Genomic DNA, 14176 nt, shown 5'->3' with positions numbered 1-14176 from the left:
CAATATGAAGAAGAGTGGTACACGACAGTACACAATAATAGAGGATAGATATACTTCTTTGATAACTGATGGTGCAACTTGAAAGGGAGAAGGGGTGCCTTTTATTATGATGGGGAATTCGCTATAACAGATGTCAAGAAAGAAGCGTTTAAGGATCAAGAAGCACGACCGAGATCTGAGATAACAAAACTCTTGCAAATGAACATTCTACAGATAAGAAGGAATTTTGCCCCTTTATGCTGAAAGTATCGGCATTTTTCTCAGGATATTTATATGGTTTTCTCAGACGCGACTATAAGACCTTCGCAGGTCAATTAAGGCCATAAAGATATAAGATTTTCGTTTTGTTCGTGTAATACACCTTTCTCAGACAGAGGTATTCGTGTTAGATTTCTTTTAAAAGAGTTAGTTTTTCAAGTAACAACATTGAAAACGCAGTCGAGACTGCGGCAACATTACGAATATTGTGAATAACCTGTTTGCAATCTCTACCTACTATGTTGTTCAAGGAAATAATTAGTCATCGTTGAATGAATTATTGATCCAGCGGAAATAGAATTGAACTAAATTTAAATTTGACAATTTCACTATTAAGTTCCGATAAAAAAGGGATACTTGTAAACAGATGCAGCTCCGAAAGCTGTAAATAAATTGTTTATAAAGTTAATGAAATTAGTAATAATATAGTGTAACGATAATGAAATGATATATGGATAGCGGAAAATGCAATAGTATTACAATTAATTCATATCGTATGATCAAAATGAGCACCTGTCTTTCGGCGCCACCAATGTTGTGTGATGAAAAAGTAGTTGCAAACGTTCGTGTAAATAATTATGACAGAGGTCTTCGAAACACGCTCCAGTTTGTCTTCCACATGTGGCGGGATTCTGAAAACCCGGTGAATCGCAAAGCAGTAAAGTTGCTACTGTGTGGACAGAAGATGATATGGATCTGTGAATACATAAAAGACAATATTACTATTATTACACTTGTTTATTCTATAAATAAAAATGGGCATACCTATTAATAAGAGCCGCAAGACAATGGAATATTTCGGAATAAAGTCCAATAAGAAGACCTTCAAGAGCGTCTAGACCCGTAATGTCTTTACTTGGCTCTGTAGGACTTGGTGTCCAAAGAACAGGTCTTGGAGTATTTGGCGTACCAGCATCACTCCCATTAGAGGAAAAGACTATCCTAATCAGTTCCTCAACGGTAGTACCTAACAGCGTGGCAGCTTTCTCCGCACATTCCACTCTCGCAAATTGCGATCGACTCTGAGAACTGGTACCAACTTTAACAGCACCCGCGCAACTCAGATGATATATACTACTGAGCACGAGCCAAATAACTTTCTCATCAGCTTCAGATATACCGAGAATTCTAAAGGCGGCCACGATCCGATTAAATTTAACCATAGCTCGTTGTTTGTCTTTATGCTTCCGGAGAGGTGTAACGAACGGATTATTTTCCGCGACTAAATTAGTAAGGTGCAATTCTTTCCTCAAAGCACCATCAGCGCCTGCTAGCAAACGATAAATTGCGTGGAAGGTTGGATCACCGTTTGTTCTTTTTCCTATTCTAGACTTCTCCAAAAGTAGTACCTTGTGAATAAGAGAACAAAAATGATATCAATGTCTTAAAAGATTTAAAAGAATGTAAGTTACTGTACAGCACACATTTCTCATTAGATTCAAAGTTACTAAATATATTTAACATATTTTTATTTCATACAATGAAACAATATGAAAAACAGGATTATCAACCAATTATCGTTGTCCTATTTGCAATGTACTGTTACGAGCAATAAAAAAATATTCTAAATATTTACACGTAATTTAAGTAAATGCACTTTTACGATTAAGTATCAATATTGTACTCTAATATTAAATATACGAATTTGAATATAAATATATGAATATATGAACTGAAAGAAACTGAAGCTCTTTTCAAAACGAATATACAAGAAATTCGTTGAGAAAAAGGTTGCACCACTCATGCAGAACCATCTTCTGATAATATATTTGATTGGTGTAACGGTACAAGTAGAAAATGCTAAACTATGCATTTCTTTTTACATAAATTGATTCTTCTTATCATTCTATATATAAATATTTTCACAGGGTTTTTTCTCATTTATAAATGTATATTCGTAATGGTTGTAAGTTGTAATCGATCAGGATATTCAATACGATATATCGTTACAGAATTCTGCCTATTACTATTATACGTTACGAACACGCTGAAAACATCAACTTTCTCGTTCTAACACAGTTAATAAATAAAATCTGGAAAGCAAGTACACTTAAGACGCAAATCTATCATGAATTGAATAAAATATTTGTACACATCGCATATCCAATGCGATGAATGCAATTTTAACATAAAGACTAAACTGTTGAATCCAAACACAAAATATGAAATATCTCATGACATTATAATTATTTTCAATGGTAACATTTAACACTATTATATGTAGAATGGTGAGAAGAGTCGATTTATATAAAAATAAAAATGTACAGTTCAATTTAAAAAAATAAATGCACATTCAATTGCCCGGAATAAGAAAATTATGTAGTTGAAAGATGGCCCTTCATGGGGGGGGGGGGGGGGGGGGCATTCAACTTTTTCGTGTATGAATTTTTTTGTACGTTCGCTTAGAAAAGAACTACAGCTTATCCATTTTTGTTCATTTTTTGTAATCGTCCTTCCTGTGTATATCGTGTGGAGGGCAAATGTTTAGTTCTGAAATACGAGGGCGCTCCGATATGTACTTAGCCTACAAAGAGAAAAAAGAAAATTTTTGAAAAGTAGCGATTTATTTCTCTATATAGTCTCTTTCAGCTCGATACACTTGACCCAGTGATGCTCCAACTTCTTTAACCCGTCTGAAAAATACGTTTTCTGGAGGTCTGCAAAGTAGGCCTCCGTGGCGGCGATAACCTCCTCATTCGACTCAAATTTCTGCCCGGCGAGTGACTTTTTCAAGTTTGGAAACAAAAAGAAGTCGCACGGGGTCAAATCTGGAGAATACGGTGGATGGAACAGCAGTTCGTAGCCTAATTCGACCAATTTGGCCTAGGCGACGGCGGAGGTGTGAGCCGGTGCGTTGTCATGGTGGAAGAGCACTTTTTTCTTCGCCAAGTGGGGCCGTTTTTCCTGCAATTCGGCGTCGAATCGGCCCAATAAACCGGCATAGTAGAACCCTGTGACCTTTTTGCCCTTGTCCAGGTAGTCGATGTAGATCACACCTTTTGAATCCCAAAAAACGGTGGCGCTCAGCTTTCCGGCCGATAGGACAGACTTCGCCTTCTTCGGAGCACGTTCGCCGGGTGAAGTCCACTGTTTCGACTGTTCCTTGGTCTCTGGTGTGTACCAGTGGATCCATGTTTCATCGACGGTCACGAAACGACGCAGAAACTCCTTTGGATTGCGCCTAAACAGCATCAAACACTGCTCCGAAGTGGTCTCACGGTTGTGCATGTTGTCCGGAGTAAGCAAACGCGGCACCCATCGCGCCGACAGCTTTCTCATGCCCAATATTTCATGCAGGATATGACCCACGCGGTCTTTTCAGATGCCTACTGTCTCAGCTATCTCGCGCACCTTCGATCGGCGGTCTGCCAATACCAGATCGTGAATTTTTTTCACGTTATCCTCCGTGGTAGCCGTTTTCGGGGCACCTGGACGTGGCTCATCAAAAACCGACGTGCGACCACGTTAAAACTCGTTAAACCAATTTTTGACGGTCGCCATCGAAGGAGAAGAGTCACCGTACACAGCATCCAAGCGCTCGTTGATTTCGCTGCGCGATTTCCCTTCCAAAAACTAGAATCGAATCACCGACCGATATTGCTCTTTTCCCATTTTTCTAAAATACGCGGACACACCCGCTTCCACACGCGGTCAAAACAAAACTACGAGTCCGATTCGGCTGAAATTTTGACAGTAGCTGTCTACAAGAAGCTTACTACAAGGTAGTAACCTTGTAGGGTAGACAGTAGCTTACTGCAAGGTAGTAAATTTTTCTTGCGATCGTGGTGACCATCGGGTGGTGAAGCTAAGTAATTATCGGATCGCCCTCGTAAATGCGTGACTAATTCATCAGAATTTTTAATACCATCTTAGTAACACCTAGGACTAAACAAAATTACAACTACCTATTGATCGGTGCATAGTGTTTTCAACATAAACACACAAATGGGGCGTTCACAAATATCAGTAGATATCGACTCATTGGTACCTCATAGTACCTCTGAAAACCATACATACATCTGACCAAGGAGTCTAATTTTCATTCGTGTGGGCGTTTCCAAAATCACAAAACTCTCGAGCTTTGGGTAGGCTCAACAAAACTCAGGATCTCGAAAGTATAATATTTGACTCATTGGGATCCCGAAAGTACTTACACATCATTATCAACATACAGCCATATAAATTCAAAGGTTGACAAGTAATTGCGTAAATGTATGGTATAAATACTTAATTTTAAATTACGGTATAAAGACATAATTTTCTTAGATTTTCATGTAATATTTTCTTACATGAAATTAAACATCTAAGTGCATCTATCGCAACTTACAATGACGTATTGGAAAAACTAAAGCCAATATTTTAATTTAACTTTCATTTTTATAATAAGGACCAGAATTGACTAATTACATGAAAAATACATAGACATTTCTATTATTGAACAATGTTATTATTTATTTCAATTTCTATATAATTCTTTACAAAGACAAAAATTCAATAACAACGATGAGAGAGAGAGAGAGGAGTTTATTCAAACATTTTTTTCACTAAAAGAAGCTTATTTATTTTTAATCAGCTTGTCAAAATACCAAACAAATGGGAAAAAATTATATTTAATAACGGATTTTCTTCTCTTTTAAAAGAGAAATAATATTGATACGAAAAAAACTGCAGTTACTTATGATTGAACGCAATACATTCAATAAGGCAAAACCGATTAGTTTATCTTTTGCCATAATTGATCTAAGCCATATTTTCAGTCTTCTTAATATTAAAAACGATTTCTCTATACATACAACACTCAAAGATAGTATAATTAGAATTTTTGAAGAATATGTAATGTAGGATATACATCGGTGTCACAAAATTCGAGTAGTTTAATAACACGATAAGAAAAATCGAATTTTTGTATTTTTCATTTTACATACCACTATTTTAACTCAGACATCAACCTCTCTATCATATCAGTAAGTTCATTAAGTGAAATATTTCTCAGCAGATAAACAATACAAGCACTAATAAATACGATATTAAGAAAGAATAAAAATTTTAAATAGAAATTTAAAGAAGGAAAGCAGATACACTTCTCTTTCTTGATTTTAAATAAACAGTGTGTTCCTTGCAACTTGCAATGCTCAAAAGAACAGATCAAAACTTTCGGAGCAGTTTCTTGAAGAATATTGTTGGACGAATTGAGCTGATTAATTTTCATTTCTCTCTTTAAAGACTTAATACAGTACTGTCTCGTTATAGGTTGTCATTCGTGTTTCGTTGTAAGTAGTCTTTTATATACTTGTAAGTAGTCAAACCATAAAGTTCGTTCGAGTCTTTGACGGCTTTGATAACTAATCTTATATTGTAACGATCTTTGAATTTCGTTAACCAGCCCTTACTAGCATTGAATGAAGATCATTTCCAATTTTTAATGCTTTTTCCTGTAATAATAAATTGGTAAGTGAATTTCTCATTGTCCCCTGTTCTAAACACCATGTCTGAAGACAATTTTCAAAATCCTAAAAACTGCACGTCCTTCTTTTTTTTTTTTTTTAATTTTAATTTACAGATTCCTTTAAGCTTTATAGCTTCTTAATTTACTTTCCTTATATTGATTGTGTCGAACTGTTTTTATACAGATTTGATACTGTTCTATTAAATTGGAGATAGTGCCTCCCTTCGTGTTCAACTTGTTAAGAATGTCAATCTTCCTTTTTATCGTTAATGAGGTTCTTTTCCAGCCCATGATAATTTAACAATAATTTTACTATAATAATACACGCAATTACAATAGTAATTGTAATAGTACAATTTAATGAAATTTTTTTCTTATTTAAATAGCCTTTCCTTAAAAAAAAAAAAAAGGATATTTGTTCTCCTGTATAATAGGTTCATAATAGGTTCTTCAATAAGTTTTGTTGTTGAACAATGGTCTTCAATGTATAGTAGTCTTTCGATAAAACTTATTGGACAGTACTGTTCAATGTAGACGTTCGATAAAACTTACCGAACAGTACTGTTCAATGTAGTACTGTTCTAGTTTTATCGAACGACAAAACTTATTGAACAACCTAGTACAATTAAAGAAGCTGAAGCTCGAGCGACCCTTTATGGTTTACCGGCGTTATATGCCGTCCTGTTCACTCACAGTCTGTCGCACTCGCCATGGCAAAGAACAGAGAACTGCAAAATGGAAGAATGATTCGTTATAAGTTATGCCTGTCACTCAAGTGGACTATCCATAACGTGACAATATTGTAGTGAGCCCAAAAATGTCCATAATACTAAGAAATTTTGTTAAGAAATTTAAAATAAAAAAGCAACGATCAACGCTACATACAAGAGATGTATTCAGAATCAGATTGCAATTTGTTAAAAAAGTTTTCAATATTTATTGAACCAAGTGCATCACATTTTAATATGGATTTCGATTGGTCATATATCGTGTAGCACCTTTCGAATGCCGGTTCTAAATTTATCGATGCTTTTACAAATTAACATTTATTTTTCAATGTTGAAAGTGTTATTATAATTGTAAGTAATCAGACAAAATGATTACCAGAAAATGTCAAACAACTTTTCTTTTTTTTTTCCATATATTAATTTGAAGTAAGTATGCGTATTTTTCTTACGACTCCTAACAAATGGACGATCCAGATGTATCGTATGAAATGATATTGCTACTTTCTCCATGGGATTCAACAAACCAGGCCTTCTATCGCCCAGGGCTTTGTAATACGAGTATCTAAGGTATGATTTGACATACTTTAATACGAATTTCCTCATATCACGGAACTAGTGGTTTTCTCGGATCTTGTCCAGGATTTTATCTAAACCGAAATAACCCTAATCATCTCACCACGCTGAATCGGGACATTTTCAACACGACCCATCTGTCCCCGATAACACTTGACTTGAGAGTGTATTTATCAAAGTATTGCCTCGTGTTCGACTGCACGTCACCCAACTCAAAAATTTGCCAGATTACTTCCAGATTAGAGTCCTGCAGCTGTACGACCTTGACCCATTCCAATTCCGTAATGTCAACAACGCAACAATTTACAGGATTCCTACCCAGGAAATCGACACGAACTATTTCCGTACTTGAACTGTGAACAATATCAAACTGGTAGTCCTGCATGTGTTTCCTGTTAGTAGTTGCTTGAACCGCACTACAGTCTGTTACGATCGTAAATCTAATTCCTAACAGTGTCACCCTAAAAGACTTTAACCCATTTGCATCATCGGTCTGTTTAGGCTGCCGCGTTCAAACATCAACGACATTCAACCGACGACTGACCCGTATCACCGCGAGCGGTTCATCGTATGTGCAGTAACGAGCATCAAAATTATTTATGGAGTTTATTAACAATATACCGTTTAAAACGATTAATACACAATATTATATAGCAAAATATTTTTTTATAGGCTTTTTTGCGTGCCGCAACACTCATAGTGGCAGCTTGAAAGATTTTCACAAAAGAGTAAAACTTATTTAGAATACACTGATGTACATCAAACTAATGGAACCAAAAAGTTCTCAGAAGTGGTTAAACGTAGTCTGTTGCAACTGGTAAAATGGGAGTCGTAGGCTCGCGGACTATTCCGCGCTCGGTGATAGTCGACAATCACAACTCGCGGATTATTCCGCGCTTGGATGCAAATGGGTTAATACCATAAACAGCACTAGTGTTTTCAGGTCGTAAAAATGATATTTTTGCTCCTCGGGTGTGATTTTCCTACTATAATGGACAATTACCCGCTTCTCGTTGATATATTTCTGGAACAAAATTGCTCCTAACCTTATTATACTAGCATCAGTATGCAATTCCGTTTCCAGCGACGCGATCATTATTGTATCATATCTTTATCAGATCAACTGATCCTTCTAACAATGTTAATGGCTATTAAAATCTTACATTTCCATATTATTTATTATTTTATCGACTATAATATAAAATAATCACTTCCATGTGAGTAATCCATATATCAGTGTAAAGTATCGGATCCGTATTAGTGGAATTTAAATGGAAAATAAATTATTTTACTACTTATATTTTCAAATTTCCATAAAGTAAAGATACAATTTATGTATTGCACTTTGTATGAAATGAAAACAAATTATACAGCACAAAGATTAAAGGTATACATACACATGTAAATGGGCACTTAGAGAGAAGTAAAAATCTTATTTGTAACTCATAAAATAAAAACAATTGGAGAAGCAAATTTATTATAAATAACTTTAAATAGTTTTACCTTCTTCGCGTGGAAATTATCTTATTTTAATTTAAACTTCCGCATAAATACGGGTATATTATAAACACGATACGAAACACTCTCGAATCTGCATACGTTTGGGATTCTGATATATTTATATACAGTTGGAAAGTATCGAAATCCCAATGAGTTTCACACTTTCGAGTGTTTTCCCAGTCTTTTCCGATTTTTTCCGACCCGACCGAAACTCAGAATCTCGGAAATCCCCAATATAAGTACAGTTACTCGCAAAATTGAGCGTACACCTATGCTGATGGTGAAAATTGGCGGGAAAATCAATTAAATCATGCATACTTGAGAGTGAAAACACAGTACATATGTATTAGTACCGTTTAATCGACAATTAACGAAAGAAAAACAAAATAACATTAAGAATTTATTTAAATTTAAGTAAAAATGTAAAATTACTGGAGTTTTATCGACCCAAGATTGAGCATACACATATTGAATTTTTTAAATTTCATGGGTCTATATAAGTTTAATGTTGATATTATTGATGTGAAGTCCCACTAAACATTTTTCGATATGCGGTTGTTAAGGAGTTAAAGATAAATAACTGTTAGCTATTGTTTCAATATTAATATCGAAAATAGCTAGCAAAAGGAAAGAAACATATATTGCAATACAAAAACTGATTGGAAAATTGTATTCCAAAGGGAAATCTTTTCATGAAATGGGTAAAATTGTTGGCAGAACACATTATACAATTGTACAATAAATTATAAATAATTATCGATACGGAAGCAAAATCTCTAATAAACCTGGACATGGTAGAAAGAAATTACTATCGTACATCGACGAATGATTTATCTGTAAGCAAGTCAAAATAAATCCAGGAATAAATATGGAAAATTTATCAGAGGTTTCAACTCGAATAAAAAAAAATTGTATATGGGTGGAAACAGTTCGAAGAATTTTACACAAAAGTACACTGGGAGAGTAGCTAGAAAGGAACCTAACATCTCAAAACGAAATAGAAGAAAGCGTTTACAATTCGCTAAAACTTTTGTTAATTATGACGAAAATGTTTGGAAAAATATTACACTGACGCGATGGAAGAAAGCGAGACCTGTCCGACAGTTAAACACGGAGAAGGCTTGGTGATGTGGAACTGTATAGTTAAAAATGGTACCAGGAATATAAAATTCATTGACGATACGATGGACAAAATGAAATACTTAAATATTTGAAAAAAAATTTTCAATCAGTGGCAGAAAAGTTGAACATGACACCTGTATACTATTTCCAGCCATCTGTATACAATTTTTGTTTATTTTGGGACAACGATCCCAAACATGCATCTTATGTAGTGCAAGAATGGTTATTATATAACATATCGAAGGTTTAAAAAACTCCACCCCAGTCACCAGATCTTAATCCGATCAATCATGTTTAGATAGAATTGAAATCAAAATTATCAAATCATAATTTAGAAATTTAAAAGATTTAAAATTGCAATTACGTGAAAAATGGAATAAAATATCGTCTTCTTTTACCAGTAAGGTAATCAAATCTATGTTATGACAGCTAAAGGCTATCATTGATGCCAAAATCATCCACAAAATATTAGGTTTGATTTATTAATGTAATATAGTCTAAATGTACATACATATGTATACTCAAGTTTGTGTAGATAAAAGTCCAATAATTTTGTATTTTCAATTACATATAAACAACTACTTAATATTATTTCGTTTTTCTTTTGTTAATGTTCAATTAAACTGTATTAATAAATATATACTGTGTTTTCACTGTAAAATATGCCTGATTTAATTCATTTTCCTGCCAATTTTCACTATGAACGTAGATGTATGCTCAATTTTAATGAGATCCTTATCAATTTTAAGATGTAGTTAATAGTTTACAAGCTATTTAATGTTAAACTTTTGCTGGCCGCATATTTGTTAAAATATAAACACAACTCCATTCTCTTACTTTTGGTTTTTAATACTACTTCATTATTGACATCATAAACATATTGATATATTAAGAGTAACTCAAAAATTAAAAAGATAAAAGAGAAGTCAACTTCATAAATGTAATTCAAGCAGCATTCCCACCCGAATTAAAAGGACATTCTGATTTGTTGTCTAAAAAGAACCGTTCTTTTCTTCTTGCATTTTTGTAGAATTAGCAGAATGTGTTCCTAAAACGGTTTGTACTAGACATTTTATAGAAGTGATGCGAAGTAGAAATTACGCGTATCATGATTTTGAAAATAACGCCCTACAAATATTGTATATTTACATCTATAAACAAAATTATATTTGTCAATGTAGTACACAAACGAAGGAACACACAAGTTCCAAAAAATAAGGAAAGCAGAGTATAGTTATCATTATGTAATGACAAAACCACAACTAACAAATCTTACGAGGTCACTACTAGTTGAAAATTCTAAATGCGTTTTTCTCTAAAGTATATTTCCTCATCATGTAAAATATCTTGTGATCTACTATTTAGATTGATTTAAAATTTTGACATACACATTTGCCAAAAGATTTTTTATTACTAAAATTTCAAACATATTGTTTACGATCATATTTTGTTATATTGTAAAGAAAGGTCAAAATTTATGGGTAAAAATGAAATTTTATTTGAAAATATTGTTATTTCACAAATTCTCGATATTTTCTTTATTTTAAAAATCTGAGTGATAAAAAAAGTTTATTTCTGATAACTATATTCAATGGAATTATGTCAACGTGACAAGATCAAAACAAAACAAAAATCAAGTATATCAAAATTGTGTTAAAAGTATCTTTTTGAAAAAAAAATGTATTTGAAGGTCAATTGAATACAAGTACATCTAACTAATGACTGACATAGATTTCACACTTGGGCTTGTTTACCATCGAATACTTTAAACAACTGCAGTGGAATCTGAACAGGTAATCATTAATTAACGATTGACTATTGGATTCATTTTTTTTTTCTTCCTGACCTCATTTGTACAGTACCATGCATTACAGATTACCCTATGTATATGAACACAAAATATTCTTACTTGAATCATATATAAATATGCTGTGAAGTTTTATATTTATATACCATTACTTTTTTCCTTTAAAAAGTTTCTTGAAAATTCCATAATTTTTAGTGTTCAAAACTAAAAAAAATACCTCCTTCAAATATGTTTGTCTTGATATATTATAAGAACAATTTTTATTGAGTATTCATAATATTTAAAATTTGGCGTTTAAATTATGCTTTCAATGTTTTTATGATGAATATCACATCAACCAATGTATCGATTACAATAAATACATAGGTAACCAATGAGAATATCTCAGAAATTTTGGGAAATAGAAAAAAAAGTATTATACATGAAATGTTTGATTGAAAGGGGGACATCCCCTGGTGGAAAGTATAACTTCATCAGTGGAGGTGTTAAGGACATTTGACGTATAATTTCTGTTTTTAACAGAATCATATATGTATTTCTTTTGCAGCATAATTATAGAGTATTCGAAAATAAATTTTATAGTTTAAGACAGTCTAGCATTTCAATAGTATAATTCAGAGTTAATTCGATTAATAATGGAAATCACGAACGAATAATGAATTGATACTGATTTATAATAAATGTTCAAAATGTTGATCATTAGCTTATTAACAAAATTGAACTCTGTGCTTGAATTTATTTTCACCTGACTTTACATATCTTGATTACTTCTTATGGAGACATGTAAACAATACGAGTATTAACACATTTCTACAACTATTAAAGATATAACAGTGTAAATTACGGAGACGATGACAAATATTTCAGGTGCAATGTTACAAAATAATTGTAGTATATGTAAATAATTTCAAATGCTGTATTCAAATTTGTCAACAAGTTAATGATCAAAATTTTGAATATTTATTACAAATTTTATAAATAGATACAGTTCAATATAAATTTGTTATTCTTCCTTGATTTTTAATAGTAATCAAATTGACTTTAGATTAGACTATCGAAATGATACATTATCTTGTATCATCGAATTTGTTTTCAAATGTTCTATAATTATGATGCAAAAAGAAATATATGATATTATTTAAAAAAAAAACGTCTCCACCTACGAAGTTATATCTCCCGCCAGAGCATGCATATGCATATACAATACATACATATATATATATATAGAATAAAACATAAACTATTACAAGCTATTTTCTTAGGAAGAATTGGAGATAATGACAAATTTTGATTTAGTATTGTAAGGGTCGATACACCATTTTATATAATGTATAGAATATTGTTAATAGGCACCTAGAAGAGCAGGAGGGAATATCCCCTCCCCCAATTTTGAAATATAAATTTTATATGTCATATATATATTTTACACGTTTGAATAGCGCTTTGACAAGAAATATTACTAGCAGAACTTAAATGCAGGATTTAACCCCTTACCGTACTTTAACGAGTCTGATTCGTAATAAAAATTTTGGTAAAGGTTGATTTCAACCAATTTCAGACAATTAGAAAATTTGTAATGATTTTCGTTTTCTTGGACAAAAGCATTTTTCGTTAACAAAAAGAAGGTCATATGTAACCCAATATGCTTTACATGCACACAAACTTTCATTAAAATCAGGCAAGAAAACAATGAAGCCCAAATGCATCCTGGAATATAATAAGGAAATTATTTACTTTCAGGCACTTCTACATTTCGGCTCGTATTACACTGTTCTCACGTTTCACTCTGGCCCATTTAGCACGATCGTTACCTATCAGTTGGGCCCGATTTTGTCAAGCTAAATGATACGACAAGAGGTTAAATACGTTACGAGGTTGAAGCTCTCAAGTGCCAAGCTCGATAGTTCGTGCTACTGCAGTGGCGACTAGACCAGTTCACCGCTGACAGTAGACTGTTGGGATTGTCACAACTATCACATTCTTTGAAACGTAAACAGAAGTTTTTTAAACACATATTTTATAGGTGATCAAAATATAACTTTCATAAATTCGTCCTTTTGATTATGAATGTCACATATAGAATGCAATCTAGCATTGTCTACCAGCAAAAGAGTTCTTTAACCTTTAGTATAAAAATATTTTTAAACCATTCAACAAAAATGTTACTGTCCATCCAAGCATTTGTCTGATTTTTATAAACAACTGACATTACATTCATATTGACATGTTTAAAGCAGTATGAATGTTTACTTTTTCCAATTATCAGAACTGAAAGTTGATGGCATCTGATAGTATTCGCACAAAGAAGTTGCGAAGAAAACTAACATTTTCTGCGGTAGTACCTTCCAAATTAAACCTGTTTCCTCAGCATTGCATACATTTGCTAATGTATATTCTTTATGGTTTAAAAATTTATTAAAGTCTGTTCTAAAAGTTTCTGCAGTAGTACTATCTGCTGAAAGTTTTTCTCTGCAAATATCCAGCTGTCGAATACCATGACGTACTTTAAATTTTACTAACCAACCATTACTAGCTTTATATACATATAATGGGCCTCCCTTTAATATATTTTTCCTAGTTAATCTATCATTAAACTAGAGCTTTTTCATGTAACATGGGTCCAGATATCGATATGCCTTTGTCTCTTTGTTGACAAAACCATTGGAAGACAACATCATCTACACTTTTATTTTTTAGATTCGTTAAGCTTTTTCTACTGGTACTAGCATCTGTAGAATCTAC

General features: G+C 32.9%; 1 protein-coding gene across 1 annotated transcript in view; it reads right to left on the bottom strand.

Moving 5' to 3' along the window:
• Nucleotides 1–14176, bottom strand: part of LOC143151497 (unconventional myosin-XVIIIa) — a 209444-nt gene that overhangs the window by 117591 nt on the left and 77677 nt on the right. Inside the window, exons 9-10 of the mRNA XM_076320673.1 lie at nt 1024–1607; nt 772–954 (exon numbers count right to left, since the gene is read on the bottom strand). Coding sequence (XP_076176788.1) covers nt 772–954; nt 1024–1607 — 767 coding nt within the window. The remainder of the gene's footprint in view (nt 1–771; nt 955–1023; nt 1608–14176) is intronic.

Source organism: Ptiloglossa arizonensis, chromosome 9 (assembly GCF_051014685.1).
Source record: "Ptiloglossa arizonensis isolate GNS036 chromosome 9, iyPtiAriz1_principal, whole genome shotgun sequence".
Lineage (NCBI taxonomy): Eukaryota > Metazoa > Arthropoda > Insecta > Hymenoptera > Colletidae > Ptiloglossa > Ptiloglossa arizonensis.
This window is presented reverse-complemented; position numbering and strand designations above follow the sequence as displayed.